At 41.1% G+C, this 19,740-nt stretch overlaps 1 protein-coding gene across 6 annotated transcripts in view; it reads left to right on the top strand.

The window, feature by feature from the left end:
- The window catches only part of LOC127051613 (kinesin light chain 1), a 133,528-nt gene that overhangs the window by 66,917 nt on the left and 46,871 nt on the right, over window positions 1-19,740 (top strand). For all 6 annotated transcript variants that reach the window (XM_050954153.1, XM_050954147.1, XM_050954148.1 and 3 more), the window contains one exon: window positions 13,851-14,112. In XM_050954153.1, the coding sequence (XP_050810110.1) occupies window positions 13,851-14,112 (262 nt within the window). The remainder of the gene's footprint in view (window positions 1-13,850; window positions 14,113-19,740) is intronic.

A 19,740-nucleotide genomic window follows, 5' to 3' on the forward strand; every position in this document is an offset into this window, starting at 1 on the left:
TTGCACTACTGATTCTGAAAATGATATTCCTAGTGGCTGTCACTTCAGCCAGAAGAGTGAGTGATCTTAAGGTGGTTATGATTGAACCTCCCTATACAACATTCCACAGGGATAAGGTGGTGCTAATACGTCACCCAAAATTCATCACCAATGTGGTCTCACAATGTGATCTACCTCTTCCTGAAATGACACACTGCACTGGGGGGAAGGGGAGTTGCACAGATAAGATGTCTGGACTTTACAAACTGTTCAGACAGTCTCCCCATCTATTTTAGTGGCTATAGCTGGGTGTTCTGAAGATCAGGCCATCGTCTCACAGAGAATATCCAGATGTATATGACAGCGTATCTCACTATTTCCAGTTAACATTTGTGTAACCCTCCCACCAAACATCAAGACTCTCTCCGCCAGAGCTCAAGTGACATCATCTACCTGCTTTAGGAATGTGCCAATATGAGAAATCTCCAAAGCAGCAACCTGAAGTAACCAGCTGACCTCTGTCTAGCAGTATGTTTCAGACTAAGCTGCAAAGTCCAATAAGTTTGCGTGAGCAGTAGTTTTTCCATTGGCATCTGACTTACACAGCTGAGACTTCTCATTCCCATCCTGAGGGAATACTGCTTCAGTCACTTAACAGTGGAATCCACACTGATGCATACTTGAAGAGTACTTACTCTGTAGTAACTGTGGTTCTTCAAAATGTCAGTTTGGATCCCGCAACCCACCTATCCCTGCTTTTGGAGTCCTCAGCTAACACGTGCTTTGAATCATGAGACAAATGAGGGAGGGTTGCAGCTGCTCCATTCTTTATGCCCTCACAGAGGAACAGGAAGAGGCACAGATCACATGTGTAGCTCTGATGGAGAAGGCTAGGCAAAAACCTCCAATTCTGCATACATGTGGCATGTGTAGACAGTAGAATTCATACTGACAACATCTTGAAGAATCTTGGTTATGTAGGGTTAGTAACTGTTCTTTTATTCCTTGTAATATATTTCTGATAGTATAAAGAGGCAGAACTTAAAAGAATGAGATGCTCACCTGAGCTCTGGCCGCATTATGCCACTCTGAGCCTTTCATATGGCATAAAAAGTTCCTAAAACCTCTATAACCAGCGGGGGAGGATTCCCTAGCATAGGCAATGTGAAGGACAGCCATAACTTCCAAGGACCCCTTGCAGGCCCTGTCACGTGGGGCAAGTGAGTCATGTTGCAGTGGGACCAAAGCACTCAGCATCATTAGAGAGATTCCAGGCAGAGTTGCAGCCCATAAGAAGCCCAGGGAGCCTGTTATAATGACGAGACCAAAGTCTGGGCTGTCAAAAGGGCTTGTATAAGCACAAAAATTGTACTGCTTAATTTATATCATGATAGTTGAAGTGGTATAGACTCCCAGTGTGGACACAGTTATACCAGGTATAAAAAAGCTTGTGTAAGCATAGCTTGCCTCTGTGAGGGAAGGGGACTAAGTTTTATGCTTGCATAGGCGCCTTTCTATTGGTGGAACTATTTATGGTGGAAAATCACACTCATACCAGAATAGCTAAATCACTATTAAAAAAAACGCATGAAGACCAGGCCTAAATTATTCTGGGGATCTCTCCAGGCCCTAGAGCAGCCCAGAATTGGGAGGTCTGAGGAGAGCTCAAAAGCCACCTAGCAAAGGTGCAGTCCATAATCTCCCTCAAAGTAATTATAACATTTCATTTCTGAAATTAGCTTAATGATCATCTTTGCATATATGTAATTGGCACACACAAATAAGAACAGATTGTATTTCACGAGAATTGGCTAGCTAGAGCACAGAGCAAGTGGCTTAAAAAATGTATTAAAGATGCAACCTCTCCTCCCCCTATCATAGTTCAAGTGTAGTTTATTCAAGAAATTTATCAACTTTACTGTCACCATGGATTTATAAAGGGTATTTTTCTATCAGATATTTGTTTTAAACAAAACTATCCTGGTAAATTGTCTGACCTCTGTTTAACAAGAAAAAAGTTCTTCAGAGTGGATCTTCAAATTATTGACCCAGTTGTTGCGTCACTCCACAAGATTTCCATACAAAATAGTTTTATAACACCCTAAGGCTTTAAGACTCCATACATGTATCATGCTAAACATATATTAATATGTTCTTTATCTAAACAAGCAAGAACACTCTTAGTTGAAACATAATTTTGTTAAAATGGTAGCCTTAAAATAACCCTGGGGCTTTGTCATATAATGCAACATACTTAATATTTCTAGTGTCTTGTATGTACTAATGAAGTTATCCACCGATGTTCACTATAGGTAAGATTTCAGAAGCTAATAAATACATTCTGTAAATTATAAAACTCTAACAAAAATGTAACTGTTTTGTATTTTTTTGTTAATCCTTACAGCCTTGTAACATCAGTGTTGTAGGTTAAATCATAGACTTTATTTAGTCTTTAATATGACATGTCAGTACTATCAAGAGGTCACAAATATTGTCTTTTTTCAGTATTTGTCATGAAGTGGTAAATTATTATCATGCCTAGTCTCAAAAAACTGCTTTTAAAAAGTCTTGTATTGGCTCCTAGTGATAAAAGTTAGTGTCCAAAGATAGTACTTGAACTTTGAAGAGAGAGAAATTAAGGGGAGGATTAACCTGAGTTCCATGTGAAGACCAGTTGTAGAAAGAAAATACACCTGAGGCATGATGTGTATATAGTCTGTATACCTTTACTTAAAAGGGACAACAAAACTGACATAGGATGACTAAGGACCTGAATTAGGTCTCTAAGATAAGAACTTGGGAGAAGAGTATTTTAGCAGCGTTTTCACAGTATTTTAGAGGAATATTCCTTAAAATAACAAGGGACTTGTTCTCTGCACAGTTAATGTAGAGCTAATAGTGTTTTTTTAATGTAAAGACTGATTGAAAAGTTGGAGCATGTAGCCACCCCTATTCTTACTAGTTAATCTTTCATAGCAGAAAAGTGTGCTAGTAAGTTACTGTAGGTTTTTTCAATTGTGGAGATTTGCCATGGTGTCTCCAACACTCTGATCATTAGAACAGTATTATGATCTTATGGCCCTTCAGACTTGCTACTTCATCTAATCTTCCCATATTATTCAGTAGAGTTATACTCCAAACCATAGCCACTAGCTCAGGTCTTAGAAAATCCACTTTTTAGTGAAGTTTTTTGGTGGGGGTAAGATAGGATATTAACTGATAGTCTGACCTGGTTCTATTCTTGGTTTTGCACTAAAGCTGGCATTACATGTTGGCCCATAAGGATATCAAGTGACTGAGCCTACTGTGTGATTTTTGGGTGAAGGTTACATCAGAGGAAAAGAGAGAAGATTTTAAATGACACCCTGTCAAGGTATGATTCCCCCACTCTGAACCTTAAGTGTCCAAAAGATGGGGTACCTGCATGAACCCCTCTAAGCTTAATTACTAGCTTAGAAATAATAGAGCTGCCACCACCCAAAAATATAGTGTGTTGGGACACTTTCTGGCCCCCAAACCCTTTCCTGGGGACCCCAAGACCCAAACCCCATGGATCTTAAAACAAAGGGAAATAAACCATTCCCCTCCTTTTTTCCTCCCAGATTCTCCCGTCCCTGGGTTACACTGGGAGATCACTGTGATTCAAACTTCTTGAATCTTAAAACAGAGAGGAAATTCACCTTCTCCCCCTTATCTCCCCCTCTCAGACTCTCCCTGAGAGAGAGACAGTGATCCTAACACAGAGAGAAATCAGGCTTTTCCTCCCCCCCCTCTCCTTTCTTCCACCAATTCCCTGGTGAGGCCAGACCCCGTCCCCTGGGGTCTCACACAAGAGTAAAAAACAATCAGGTTCTTAAAAAGGAAAAGCTTTTAATTAAAGAAAAAACAGTAAAAATTATCTCTGTAAAATCACGATGGAAAATGTTACAGGGTCTTTCAGCTTATAGACACTAGAGAGAAGCCTCCCCCCCAGCACAAATGCAAGTTGCAGCAAACAGAGATACAATCCTTCCAGCAAAATACACAGTTGCAAATAAAGAAAACAAACATAAATCTAATCCACTTTCTACCTATTACTTTTTATTTGAATAGAAGAGACTTTTTCAGAAAATTGGAGAGTCTGTATACGTCTGGTCCCTCCCAGACCCCAGAGAGAACAATGAAAAACCCCAAAAGCACAAACAAAGGCTTCCCTCCACCGAGATTTGAAAGTATCTTGTCTCCTGATTGGTCCTCTGGTCAGGTGTTCCAGGTTTACTGAGCTAGTTAACCCTTTACAGGTAAAAGAGACATTAACCCTTAACCATCTGTTTATGACACACCCACATGATGCAATGTATAAAAACACGATGTGTGTTGTTAGAACTTGCCTGTTGGAGAAAAGCGAAGTATTATTTAAGATCTTAGACAAAAATTCCTAAATAGGTATTATCCTTTAAGAGCGAGGGTCACTTCTGACTAACAGATATGGCACTGTATTCAAACTGGAGTATCTGTCTTATATCTGAGACCTCTAGACTTTTTTTTAAACTGCTGATCCTTGCATAAAAATTGTTCATTAATACCTTTCAGTTATAGTACACCCTTGCTATAATGCCCTTCATCATAATGAACCTGGTCCCTGGATCCCACTTCCAGCCTTGCTTCTGCGGTAGGGGTTAACAGCTCCTCCGGCCCTGACGCTGCGGTGGGGCTCTTTTGCTGTAATGAACCCCTGGCTGTAATGAACAAATGGCCTGACAGGTTCGTTATAGCAAGGGTGTACTGTAGTTTAAGGAAATCTAGCCATTTCTGACTTGACACCTTCACTGTAAGCTTGTGTATGTGCGACATAGTTCCTTATATCTGTTAGTTTCCTAGGGAAACTTAATGAAAACTTTAATGAATCTGCTGTCTGTTTTGGGCACAGTATTTTTTTGTGTTTCAAGTCTTAAGAAGTTCATGATCTCTTCAAGGCTTTTCAGGTAAAATTGCCCTATAACGGATGTTTTAAGCGTACCAATCAAAGCAATTTAGCAACATTTCAAGGTTGATTGGAATATAATATTTATTAGGCATTCAGATGCTGTGGCCATGAGCACAGTATTAAAACCTGTATAGAATAAAATTCCACAACTTGATGAACAGTTTTTTTTGAACTTAAGTATGAGGCTAAGTATTTCCATTAGTGAGAATTAGTGAATTATGACCATAATTACAGTGGATGCAAAATAAAAGTAAAGGTGAGATCTAGGACACTAGATATTGTAACAAACTGAGGAAAAACTGAAAGATAGAAACCATTTTGTATGTAACTGCTGTTGTTTGACATCATTTTTACATAATTATGGACTTATGCACTGATGCACTGGATATTAGGAAGTTTAGACTTGAAATTAGACGAAGGTTTCTGACCATTAGGGGAGTGAAGTTCTGGAATAGCCTTCCGAGGGAAGTAGTAGGGGCAAAAGACTTTCCTGGCTTTAAGACAAAGCTTGATAAGTATATGGAGGGGATGTTATGGTAAGATCGTTAATTTGGGCAATTGATCTTGAATTACCACCAGACAGGTCTGCTCAATGGTCTGCGGGGAGATGTTGGATGCGATGGGTACTGAGTTGCTGCGGAGAATTCCTTCTTGGGTGCTGGCTGGTGACTCTTTCCCACATGCTCAGGGTTTAGCTGATCGCCATATTTGGGGTCGGGAAGGAATTTTCCTCCAGGGCGGATTGGCAGGTGCCCTGGAGGTTTTTCGCCTTCCCCTGCAGCGTGGGGCACGGGTCGCTTGCTGGTGGTTTCCCTGCAGCTTGAGGTCTTCAAACCATTTTTGAGGATTTCAATAACTCGGTCCTGGGATAGGGGTTGTTATAAAATTGGATGGGTGGGGTTCTGTGGCCTGCCTTGTGCAGGAGGTCAGACTAGATGATCAGATTGGTCCCTTCTGACCTATGAGTCTATGAGTCTATGATGCATGTTCAAGAATCTAAAAAGTAAAATCAGTGTTTTGTGTATGTGTATTACTCCCGAGGGTATTCTGTGCCCCAAAATTAAAAATTCTGCACATATTTTAAAATTTTGCAAATTTTATTTGTCAGATAAATGTGGAGGCTCCAGCATGGCATTGGGGAGCATAGGCCACTGGCTGCACCAAGGTGGGCAATCGCTGTGCAGCTCTCTCTGGGGACACAGACTCAGCGATGAGGCTGTACCCAAACCTGACACAGCACAAGGGCAGGGCACCCCAGGGCCCTGCCCCACCGTGCCAGGTGCACCAGGTGTGGGCAGGCAGGCTCAGCCAAGCAGGATCCAAGTGTGGAGGGGCTTAGTGTGGGGAGATCCAGGTGTGGGTTGAGAGGCTACTGTGTGGGGCAGTCTGAGTGCAGGTGGCTCGCTGGGGGGATCTGGATGTATGGGGGCTTGTTGGGGGGAGTTATGAGTGCAATGGTAATACCTCTGCAGGGGGGTGAAGATGGTTGGAACTCAATGGGGGGAGTCTGGGTGTGTGGGGGATAGAGCTTGGCGAGGGGGTCCAGATGCTGGGGGAGTGGGGCTCAGTAGGGTGTGGATCCAGGTACAGGTGGCTTGTTGGGGTAGTTCAGGCTCAGGAGGAGTGGGGCTCATTGGGTGTGGGAGGGGGACGTTCTGGTGCCGGGGTGTGTGTGTGTGTATGTGAGTAAGGCTCATCGAGTGGGTCTGAGTTTAAGGTCTGGATGCACGGGGGTTGGGTGGATAAGGGAGTACAATGATCCTTCCCCCTGCAGCTGAGGAGCAATGGAGGCAGGAAGTGTGTGTATGTGGTGGTGGGGGGAGTTTGCAGAGCTTCGTACAACCAGGGGAGAAATCTGGGGGGATGTGTCTGACACGGCCCTCGTTGCTGTGCAGGGGAAGAGGGAAGTCCCCTCCTCTCCAGCCTAGCTGGGACTAGCAGCTGAGCCTGGTGCTGGGTAGGAGCTACCAGCTGAGTCTTCCCCAGTCCTTCCCCTTGCCCCACAGTGATTTACCTCTCTGCCGGCTGCCCTGGGCACCCAAAACGTACTGCTGGGGAAGGTCGTATGACTGCTCTTGTGGCTTCCCTTTGCTTCCCATCAGAAAGTCATTTCTGTGCAGGGAAGCAGAGAAATGTGCAAGGGACACTAATTCTATGCATGCATAGTGGAACAGAATTCCCCCAGGAGTAACAGTGTGTATATATGTATGTGTTCGTGTTCTCTCTCTCTTGCATATATCCAATAGTGCTTGTAGTTGGTCATCTCAAAACATACAACTTGACTAAACCTTATAACAGCTATGATTTTATTGTTAACTATGTGAGGCCTTATTTTCTAATGTTCAAATGTACATGCAATAGATAAGCTATTCAGAAAAAGGTTCACTGATGATTTGACTTGACAAAACATTTCGCATATTTACTGAACTTTTTCAGAATATACTAGAATGAGAAATTCCAAAGCATTAAATACATGAAAATATCTAATTTAACTTAATTTAAGCCTCTCATTTTACATAATCTTTTCATAGTAGTAATAAGCATAAAACATGGGCTTTTCTAAAGTGCGTAAGGTGGAGATGAGGTACCCAACTCTCTTTGACTTTCAAAATCTAGAACAGGGTTTCTCAAACAGGGGTCGCCGCTTGTGTAGGGAAAGCCCCTGGCAGGCTGGGCCGTTGTGTTTACCTGCCCCGTCCACCGGTCCGGCCGATCGCGGCTCCCACTGGCCACGAATCGCTGTTCCAGGCCAATGGGAGTTGCTGGAAGTGGTGGCCAGTAAATCCCTTGGCCTGTGCTGCTTCCTGCAGCTCCCATTGGCCTGGAGCAGTGATCCGCGGCCAGTAGGAGCCTCGATCGGCCGGACCTGCGGACGAGGCAGGCAAACACACCGACCCGGCCTGCTAGGGGCTTTCCCTACACAAGCGGCGACCCCTGTTTGAGAAACCCTGATCTAGAACTTTTAAAAATTGTTTCTCTTCTGTGAGTAGGGCCCATGTGCTAAATCCTGCAGTTTTTACTTGGATAAAATTGCTATGGGAGTTTTCAAAGTGAACAAAACAGAATTTGTTGTGTAATTAATAGTAATTGCTATACATGGCAAAGATTCATTTTGACAGAGGCGTTTCAGCCTTACAGAAACAGAGTGTAGCTACAACTGTTCTTTTATTGAGAATCTGTGTGCATATTACAATTAAGTGTGTGGATCTGGGTGAGAAATTTTACATTAACTGTCTTTTTCTTACAGGTGATCTAAAGGGGTTGACTTTTATAGTTTTTAAAAAACAAAAGATTAAAAACATCTTGTGTGTGCATCTTTGCAAGTCTTCTTTAAGTGGTAGTGTTCACGTTTTAGGGGATAAACTAACATTTGTTTGTCAGTTTAATATATGTACATTTCAGATTTTAAGCACAAACTGGAATCTCTTGAATAAAGTTTAGTGCAGTTCAGAATGCATATTTTTTTCCCTTAAATGCAGGCAATCAAAATTACATTGTTTTGATGTGACTAATTGTGCATTGTAGTGTCTCTGAAACCTTGTGATTGAGCTAAGAGATGATAAATCTTCTTGCCTCAGCATCCAGAGAAGTTATTCTTCGAGACAGCTGTTTAGAATGTTAGTGAATATTTATATACCTCATAAAAGATTCAGTACCTTTTATATCTGGTGCAGACATAGAGCTACCCTCGTTCAAATCACTGCCTATTCCTCTAATTTATTTATATCCAATGTATCAAGGTTATTTGACCCTTTTTATAAGGGTCTGGAGTGGGGCTATAAAATTATTATAGAATGGCAATCAGAAGTTTTGCATTATGGGTGATAAAGAGTTCTTGCAGTCTTCTAGCACAACATAGACTGGAACTAGTTTATTCACTAGACTGTATTTCCAATATCAGCACACTTCTACAAGAACAGTAAACTTCTCCCACCCCCAGGTCTCTTAATTGTGCTTGTGAGTAGTAGTTCACTTGTTAATTGTCTCCTCCTGTCCTCTCCTTTTTCATAATAGTAGGGCTGAAGCCTCCCTGAGCAGCAGTGTGTCAGGCAGCTGTTTCACTAGATAAGGGGTTCTCAAACTTCATTGCACGTAATTCCCTTCTGACAAGAAAAATTACTACACAACCCCGGGGGGGACCGAAGCCCAAGCCCGCTGTCTTCCCCCCTCCTCCCCAGGCAGAAGCCCTTGGGCTCTGGCTTTGGCCATGGGAGCTGGGGCTTGGGCTTTGGTTTTAGCCCTAGGTGGTGGGACTTGGGCTTCGGTTTCAGCCCTGGGCCCCAGCAAATCTAACACGAGTCTTGGTGACCCCATTAAAATGGAGTTGGGACCCACTTTAAGGTCCCGACCCACAGTTTGAGAACCCCTGCACTAGACCCACCTACTGCACTTCTTAAAACAAAAATACAACAAACCAGGGCTGCTATATAGTAGTAGCAGGTTAATTCAGTTAATCTAAATGTCAAGCAAATATTTAATTAGTATATTTTGGATGATTGTTTTATGAATATAGAATTATCAGTAAAAACCTTACAATTTAATTTCTTTTTCCTGTTTGTGGTATGGACACATTATTCATTGTCAATATGTATGTCTATGATGTAGGGAATTTCTAAATTCAACTTCATAGTTGTGTTCCCCATGATTAACTTTTAAACATAACCTTTTTAGCTAGTGAGAGAGAGAAAATATATAGATAAAAATGAACGTGTCAAGAGTGACAAAGTGTAAGTAGATTTGACTCCTCTGGTCTTGGCTACTTCCTGAATGGTGAATTGGGATAGCCCCAAATCTGCATAAATATATTGTCAAGTTTAGCTATTCAAAATTAGAAAAGTGTTTAAATTTATCCAGAGTCTGACAATAATTATTTGATCACTCAAACAGTGCAGATTGTATGTACGATAACTTCCCAGTTTATTTATCTCTTCCTGCACAAATAAAATGACGATGTAACATTGTAGAAGCAGTTGCCTTCAAATGTTGTCTCCTCTGTGTAAGGAAACTTAACATTGGAAAAACACCAGTCGAGTTTTTCTAGATCCTATTAATAAAGCATTTTTTGGATGAAACTGGCCACTAAAATTTGCTTCAAATTTAATGCTGCCCAGTGAAATTTGCCATATTGCTCCATGATAATGGCACTTCTTTTTGGGGGTGGGCTGGGGTGGGAGAGGAACAGCTTTACATATAATACTTGCCCTTCCCCCACAATCTTCATAGCCTATTTACTAACTAAACTCCAACTCCAACCCCAACCAAAGAACAGAACAATATAATTGACCCAAAAAAACCAAACCGGAAGATAAAATGCATATTTAAAGATGAAACCTTAATTATATAGTAGTCCTTCCAGAATATATTATAATACAGATACTCATTCATTAAACTTAGCTACCATCAATGTAATCCATAGTTTCCATATGTTATCATATATCTCCTTTATCCTCTATTTTATAAATCATTCTCTCAAGCACTTTGCTTTTCAAGTTGAATTGTCTTGGCTAATTCTGACAGGATTTGCCTGTCTTTACTGTAGTTTCAAGGTTATTGTACACCTCAATGTCATTTAAGTGGCCATTCTCTTATACAGATCCACAGAGATGGAGTCTGTTCCTTTCCTGGCAGTAGAGACACATTAGAATTCTGAATATTGACATTCACAATTGAGGATATTCTGAATGCCTCCATTCTGCTGCTTTGTCTCCAGATCATGGATTTGTCATGTTGCCTTCAAAAATTCCGAGTTTCATTTCCTTGGGTTGGTAATTCACAGGTCATAGATCTCAGAATCTGGATTAAATCTGTTAGTATTCAGTTTTAGAGTCTGATTGCCTCCCTTTTAAGATCCCAGGATTGGAGCAAATATAAAGTCAATAATATGTTTTTAGGATAATCAAAGTCTGGTCTGCAAGTCATGGCTATGTTTGTTTGTCTGCACTGAATTTAAAACTTAATTCTAAACATTCATCCCTTGTCTCCTGAGGGTTCCTGTTCCGGGTAGGTCAATTTACAAGCTGCTCTGTTGGACCAGATGCAGCTGCTGCTGGGTTCGACTCTCCTAATTACAACGTTAATGTATTCTCTCAGAAATGTGTGCCAGTTTCTACCCTTTTCCCCATAGTAACAAGTCACAGCATCCATTTTGCATCTCCGATTTAATTGAGCATACAAATTGTGTCCCATAGGAAAAACCCCAGTTAAATGATACACACTATACAAACTAGTTCACTTATTTATTCCACTCGAGGAGATTGACCATTTGCAGTGTGTCTCACTTTATAACAGATTTGTTATATTATCTGATTATATGGTACCGTTTTTATCAACAAATGACTATTCAGCTGTCTGTCTTCATTATCTGGAATCCAATTAACATTTGCTGCAATGGTTAAAATGTATAGCTCAGCAAAAGCATTCTATTTTGTCAGTTTCCTGTCGGTGTCTGTTTCTGTTAGAGCATACTAGACTCACCATCTTTTTCTGCAGAATATGGGGATATTTTTGTATGCAGTTTGCTTTGGAAAATTTCAGAAATAACCCAAATGTCTGAAAAACACTTAATTTTTAAAATCAGGCTTTTCAGAGTTTCTCTAATGTGAAATGAAAATCTATAATGGCTAGATGTCTACTGCTATTTACCTTCATTTCTTTACTGACAAAAAGGATTAAATGTTTTTGCATTCAACAGGGAAATAATTAATTTTGAGGAGAAAACATGTCAAATTATAGGTGGGAGTGGCCAAAAAGAAAAATTGGGTACTGGTTTTATTGATAGTAAAAATGCGGTACCTATGAGGTTATAGTACAGCATTACCTCTTTCATTGTTTGGAAAGTTTTTATATAATTTAAAACTTTTCATAATTTCTCATATCTTTTCTTTCTGATGCATCTCTTTAAAATCTTATGCTAAATTAGTATTCACTTCATTTTAAAATAACAAACGTTTTAAGAGTTTAACATAATTTTGACATACAAATAGAATATCTGAATGTGCTGGGTTTTTAAAAACATGGTACTATGAGGCTGCTAGGTAACATCTTACCCCTTCTTTTGTTGTCTATCAGTTTTTTCATGAAATAAAACATCTTACTACAATATTTGGCTAATCAGCAATTGATACGCTTATTTACTACACAGTGCTAAATATGTTGATTTTAATATACAATATAGTCATTCAAACATAATGGCCCAAGATTGCTCAACTTGCGACATCTTAAACTTGCCTGATGTTCAGAAGGCATGTGCTCAGCATTCTGGAATTCTAGGCCCCTCTTTAAATACTTCAAGTTAGGTTCCCCAAGTCATTTTTCACTTTTGAAATTCTTGTTAAATATATTTTGAGAACTTTAGTTTTAAACAGTATGTATTACTTCCGCCTACTTTGTAAAATCCTTCCCTGTATTGAAGTATGTTTGATTTAAGCTGTCATCCTTAGGATTTCTTAGCTATTAGCAGAGGTTTTCTGAAGTAGAATGATGGCATTGGTTGCTATTCTTCCCCTCCTAGCTTCTACTATGTCAGTGTACCAGGGAGTACTAAACATACAAATGCCACTTTGTTAGGTGCAGAGGAACAATTTGTCTGTTCTACTGTTACCTCTTCATTCTAAATTAATGTATACAGGATGTTTTGCTTAGGATCTGATTCTTAAAAATGACAGGATATCCTATGTCTTCTGTTGTTAATTCCACATCGTGCTTTTGCTTCTCATTTTATTATCTAAAGATTTAACATCATATGAATCCCTTTTGCGTTTTGTCACCTTTCTGTTACCTCTGTAAAGTGTAAAATATTGCTTGTCACTGTTCCTCTTAATTCCTTTCAACAGTGAACTCCTGAATTCCTTCAAATAATTGGGGCATTAAAGTATTTCATGAGCTAATAGTATAACAAAATGAAGAGGTGATTACAGTCAGCTTCAAGCATTGTAATATTTAAGCGCTTTCTTACATAATATGGAAACTGTTAGGCCCTTTTTAAATAGGAAATTTAAAGACAGTTTTATCTAACAATTAGATGTGCCAACAGTTTCAGATCCATATGTACCATGAGATTACCACTACTTTGAGTAAACTAGAATTATAAACCTAGACTAATCTTAAAGTCCTGCTTTTGTTTTATGATGTAAAGGGAGTGTGCTGTTCCTGGCTGCTGGGAGGGAGAGTGTTCTTCCTCCTTTCTTCTCTGCTCTCAGTAATGAAAGAGAATTCTGGTGTCAGTCACTCACCTTCATGGACAAATGCAATTTCCTGTGTTTCACTGATTGTATGTTTATGGAAATAAGTTGTGGCTGATTCTGGTCCTCCATCCCAGCTTTTATATGATGTTGAAAAGTAGCCACAATGGACGGAGGAGAATCCTCCAACATAAAGCTGACAGATATGGCCCCATACTGCCTCTCTTTATGAACCGCAGCATAGAGGAAATGGTGGGGTTGGTAGGAGTTGTACTTAACACCACAGAGGTTATGGGCTCTAGCACATGAACAGCTGTGAATGAAGGGGTGGTTGTAAAATAGAGCAGCCTCTGTGCTGCCCTGACTTATGTCAGGGACCATTTTTGGGGTCTTCAGCAGCCCAGAATCCATGAGAGAGAGACAGGTGATTTTAAAGGAGAGTTGTTTTGCTTATGTAAGTATCTTAATATAAACTTTGGACTGAGATAAAAAGTTGAGAACTTTTGATATTCAGTGACAACATTTAGAAATAGTGCATGAAGTGTGCTATATACAGTACATAGACACACACATATATTTTGAATAAACATCTATTCATGCATAACTTAAATTTAAAATGCACGTATATGCAGGCTTTATTAAAACTAAAACATTAATATTCAGTTGATTTTGTTGATTATTTTATTTTTGTATTCGTTATTCACTGTTGTATTTTTTCATTACAGAATGTATGACAATATGTCCACAATGGTGTATCTAAAGGAAGAGAAGTTGGAGAAGCTTACTCAAGATGAAATAATTTCTAAAACTAAGCAGGTGATTCAGGGACTAGAGGCACTGAAGAATGAACACAATTCCATTTTGCAGAGCTTACTTGAGACACTGAAATGTTTGAAGAAAGATGATGAAACTAATCTGGTGGAAGAAAAATCAAACATGATTCGAAAGTCGCTGGAAATGTTGGAACTTGGACTTAGTGAAGCACAGGTAAAATTGATGCGGGGATATTGTTTCAAGCTGTGACTGCAGTTATGAAATGAAAGCAAATGCAAGCTTATATGTCTTTGGACTGTGCTTTAGTTAGAGGTGTAGAATTAAACACTTGGATATGGATTCTTAGACTTACACAAAACTTATTAAAAATTAAGTGTCCGTTTGCATTCAGAAGTTTTTAAAACCTGATTATAGCTTATAGGGAAGTAGGTTTATATAACTATATAGACTGACTGACAGTGGCAGTTTTAGTGCATTATGCAGCTAATTATGCATTGAGCATTAAATCCTGGTCCACTGAAGTAACACAAAGCTGTTCTTTGATTGACTTCAGTGAAACAAGAATTTTTATTTTATATATAGACTTTCTTGTGGCACTTTCCATGTAATGTCTGAGCACATCATAGATATTAACGATGTTAACAACAACTCTGGAGAGTTAGGAAAATGTTATCCTCACTTTATGTATGGGTAACAGAAGCATAGAGAAATTAACTAACTTGCCTGAGGTCATATAGAGCTGGGAATAGAATTGTTGAGTCCCAGTCCAGGACTATAACTTTAACTTTAAGACCATCCTTTCTGTCCCTTGAACCTAGGATTATCTTTTCAGTACTTGGTACTGGTAAGGCATAAGGGTTTCTAATGTTCACCCAACATTTTAGTAAAATTAAAAAAAAAATTAGTTTTGAGGGTTGGCTAAAAATTGAGTACTGAATCAGAGGAACATTCCTTGTTTAAAAGAGAGAATCCCTCTACTGACTTTTATGGAATGGCTTGGTTGCAAAAAATGTTATTTTGGGGAAGGTGGGCAGATGCTGCAAAACTGATTTGTGTGTGCATGAGTGCTGCGAGGGATGGGCATGTGAACTGCAACAAATTAGTTTGTGACTTCAGACTATTTTAAAAATGTTTATTTTCAAAATGCTTTTTTACTAATGTGAATTCTTTTTTTCAAGTTTAATATACAAAGTTGCAAGAGATAACAAAATGGTAGGACAGCCAGTCTTTGGAGAATGTGAAACCTCCCAACCCTTGTAAAAGAACATATCTGTTGGCATTTTCGTATCAATTTTGTGGGGTCTTTAAAGTTACCTTTCGTGAGTATTTGTAGAAAATTCTTATAGAAAGGTAAAGAAATAGAAAAGGAAAAATGCTTAAAACACTGGATTTAGACTCGGGAAATGAGAATCAATTCCTGACTGTCACAGTCTTCCTATGTGCCCTTGAACAAGTCTTTGAATATCTTTGCGGTTCAATTCCCAATATGTAAAATGAGGATAACAGTCCACTGCTGTGAGATAGGGAAACGTGTGTGTGTGTGTGTGTGTGTGTGTGTGTGTGTGTGTGTGTGTGTGTGTGTGTGTGTGTAAATACATTAATATTTGTGTGGCACACAGATTTTTTTCCTCTGAAGATAATATTCATTTTGCTAAAAGAGTAATCTAATTTCTTCTTTCACTTTTCCACCTTCACTAAACTTTCTCAAGAGAGTAAGTTTACAGAAAACTTCAATTCATTGTAGTATGTTATAAATCTGATAGCTACAGGCATAGTGAATAAACTGGGCAACATTTTTGCCTGGCTTTCCCAAATATACTTGAAATTTTGCTGTACGCCTGGTTATGTGCAGATGAGCTAATTACTTAGCAATTTTTTGCATGTGTAATATACAGGTAAGTTTGAAAAGGCCTGCTGAAAATTTGATCTTCTATATAGATGGATTTGTATGTGTAAATATAAATATGAGCCTGAAATTGATAGTTGTTCCTGAAAGTTTATTCATCATATGAATACATTTACCCTAAAGGTATCCTTTAAAGAATGATACTATCTTCTGAAAAAATTAAATTTTAGTTAACATGAATCTTGCATATAAAAATATTCAGGTTCTGAGATACTCAAAGCTAACTGTAAGAGAAACCTTTTTATGAAATCAAGGAAGGTGAGAACATAAATCAGGGTGGCAAACACCTTCTTTATGTACAGCCAAATTATCTCTTTAATTATATGTAAGCCAGGCTTACAAAAGTGAAGGCCATAGGCTGCCTGTGGTCCATACCAGTTTTCACATTGCTATCGGTGGGAGATTTGCACAAACAATGAGGGTAGACTATGGTCCCTTACATAGTAGTTAGTAAAATTACTTTTTATTCCTGAGGGCATTCTGCGCCAAACAAATTAAAATTGAATTTTATTTGTCAAATAAATGTGGAGGCTCCAGCATGGAACTGGGGAGCACAGGCAACTGGCTGCACAGAAGTGGGAGATCACTCTGCAGTTCCTCCCCATGCCCTGGGACATGGACTAAGCAGTGAGGCTGCACCCAACCCTGACAGAGCACAAGGACTGGACCTGTCCCCAAAACATCCCAGAGACCTGCCCCTCCATGTCAGGTGCACCAGGTGTGAGCAGGCAGGCTCAGCCCAGCAGGATCCAAGTGTGGCGGGGCTTAGTGTGGGTGGGGGAAATCCAGGTGTTGGTTGAGAGGTTCTGTGGATGGCTCAGTGGGGAATCTGGATGTGGGGGAGATCTGGATGCACAGGGGCTTTTTGCGGGGTTCTGGGTACAATGGTAATAGGACTCTGCAGGAGGGGTCTAGGTGAAAGTGGCTGGGACTCAGCAGGGGTGTGGGAGGGATATAATTTGGTATGGGGGTTCAGCAGGGGGGTCCAGAGGCTGGGGGAGTGGGGCTCGGTGGGGTGGGAGATCCGGGTGTGGGTGGCTCATCAGGCTGGTCGTGCAGAGGGAGTGGGGCTCATTGGTGGGAGAGTTCAGAGTGCACGAGGGGAGTGAGGCTTGTTGGGAGGTTCTGGGCATGAGGGGGTGTGGATGCACAGGGGTTGGGCGGATGAGGAAGCTGCTCTCCACACAGTGATCCCTTCCTCTGCAGCTGAGGAGTGATGGTTGTAAGAAGTGGGTGACGGGGTAGTTTGCAGAATTTCTTGTAGCCTGGGGAGAAATCTGGGGTGGGTCTGACTCATCCCCGAATGCTGTACAGGGAAAGAGGAAGTCCTGTTTGCCCAGCCGGGACTAGCAGCTGAGCCTGGCTCAGGGTAAGAGCCACCAGCTGGATCTTCCCCAGTCTTGCCTCCTGCCCCACAACAATTTACCCCTCTGCTGGCTGCCCTGGGCACCCAAAACATACTGCTGGTGAGGGTCGCATGACTGCTCTTGTGGCTTCCCTTTGCTTCCCTGTTAAAAGTCATATTTCTGTGGGGATGCAAAGAAATTGCGGGGGACATGAATTCTACGCATGTGCAGTGGCGCAGAATTTCCCCAGGAGTAACGTTTGTATTTAGCATAATTAATGAGAATAAACAATACAGAACGTTTTTAGATAGCCACTGCTCTTTGTCCTTTGTTGCGTGTATGTGTGTGCAATTACCTGTCTTGAATGAACAGTTGTAATTGTACACAATTGTATGTGCAGGTCAGATGTACAATTGCACACCTTAGATTATTTGAATCCTATAATTATTTCCCCTTGAAGCGTTATTGGGCTGGAGAATTAATACCCTGTTGAGATGAATATGGGCAGTTCATAAACCTACCATCTTAGACAGTTTGAAATAGGTGCTCAGCTACTGCTCTATTTTGGGTTACATTTCTTTGCAACCATAAGGCCTAGAAACTTAACACATATATTAAAATGGAAGCTTACGTTCTGCAGAATGTGAATTTTTCATGGAGGCTGAATAACATAATCAGTTAGGATTTAATGTTTGCATTTCATGTTCCAGTTTGCAACCTTCAGTTGCATTTACATAGGTTTTTGCATATATGTTAGGTTCTGTGTGACCTTTGTCCAGCTATGCCAGAAGGATAGGAGACTTGATGTGATTTAATTAGGCCACAACTTTATTCGTAATTGTCTGGGAATCCTGGCAGAAAAAACTGCAGTACAGGTAATTCCATAATCATTTACATATATGCGGGAGGCTGCTGTCAGCCCTCCTTTTTTACCCATTCTGGTACACAGCCAACCTGCTGCTAGGACCTCACCATCACCCCCTCAAATGAGAGTTAAGGTGGCTATTCAGGAGGAGAGAGGTTGATTCTCTGCTGTACCTGTCAGAGGAGCCCTGAAAACCCCTGATGACCTTATCCCTGCCTTACAGAGTAACTGCACTGGGTATCCACCCCAAGCTTACATAATAAGTTGCAACACGGTAGCCTAATCTACGTTCCATGGATTTTGTCCCAACTAAGCTCCCAACCCATTGTGGAGAATGTGGGAAACCCCCCCTCCCACACCTTATGTTGGCCAATCTGGTGAGGGGTTAGAAGGATGGGAAAGAATTTTTCCCTTCGCCAAGAAAGGAGCAATTAGTATAATGACCACAGTGGATCTTGACTAAGGCAGCTAGTATGTCACGGAAGTCACGGATTCCGTGACTTTCCGTGACCACGCCTGCCCGGAGGACACCTGAGCAGGTGCACTCGCACACCCACCCAGCAGCAGGAGTTTGGATATGTGAGGGGGCAGGAGGTTGGGGCATGGGATGGGGTGAAGGCTCTGAGTGGTGCTTACCTTGGGGGCCTCCCCGAAACTGGTGACATGCCTCTCCCTCAGCTCCTGGCTGGAGACATGGCCAGGCAGCTCTGCATGCTGCCTAGGAGCCGGGGTTGGGGGAAGTAGCTGCTTCCGGGGTGAGAGGGGCACAGAGCCAGGTAGGGAGCCCCCTCCCCCCCCGGCCGCCCCTCGAGCACCCGGGCTGACATCCCCCCCACTCCCAATTTGGACTGTGAATTTTTGTTTACTGCCCATGACCAGTCCATGACTTTTACTAAAAATACCCATGACTAAAACATAGCCTTAACCATATCAAAACCTGGTACACTTCTACCCCGATATAACGCTTCTCCTCGGGAGCCAAAAAATCTTACCGCGTTATAGGTGAAACCACGTTCTATCGAACTTGCTTTGATCCGCTGGAGCGCGCGGCCTTCCCCTTCCCCCTCCCCCCGCAGCACTGCTTTACCGTGTATATCCAAATTTGTGTTCTATCGGGTCGCATTATATCCGGGTAGAGGTGTATTTTAACTACTTCCAAGGGTCGCAGGGTGTGTGCTGTTCTGCCTTGTTTGGGTAAAAGAGTGTTTTTTCTGCACCAGGGTGGACATAAATTGTCCCCTTCTCTTTTGGTCATCTGGTGGAGATGGTTCAGTGTCCGCATGCTGACCTGGTATGAATATGCCATAACAAGTAATTCTGTGGCTGTGTAGCCCTTAAAGGGGCCACACACCATTTCTGACAAGACAGAAAACAGCCTTTATTACTGTACATGTGGAGAGGTCATTCCCAGCTGTCAAAGTACATTACTATAAACAGCAGTGAAGGTAGCAAACTTATATAAGCTACTGTATGTTACATCATCAGTAAAAGCAATCACAGCACAGCATAGGAGTAAGAATTTCTTCAGATTACTCTCAGCTGAACGGATAGCAAATATGGCAGAAATAGAGAGCAGCAAAGAGTCCTGTGGCACCTTATAGACTAACAGACATATTGGAGCATGAGCTTTCGTGGGTGAATACCCACTTCGTCGGATGCATGTAGTCATGCATTCAACGAAGTGGGTATTCACCCACGAAAGCTCGTGCTCCAATACGTCTGTT

Source organism: Gopherus flavomarginatus, chromosome 5 (genome assembly GCF_025201925.1).
Source record: "Gopherus flavomarginatus isolate rGopFla2 chromosome 5, rGopFla2.mat.asm, whole genome shotgun sequence".
In the NCBI taxonomy this organism is placed as follows: Eukaryota; Metazoa; Chordata; order Testudines; family Testudinidae; genus Gopherus; species Gopherus flavomarginatus.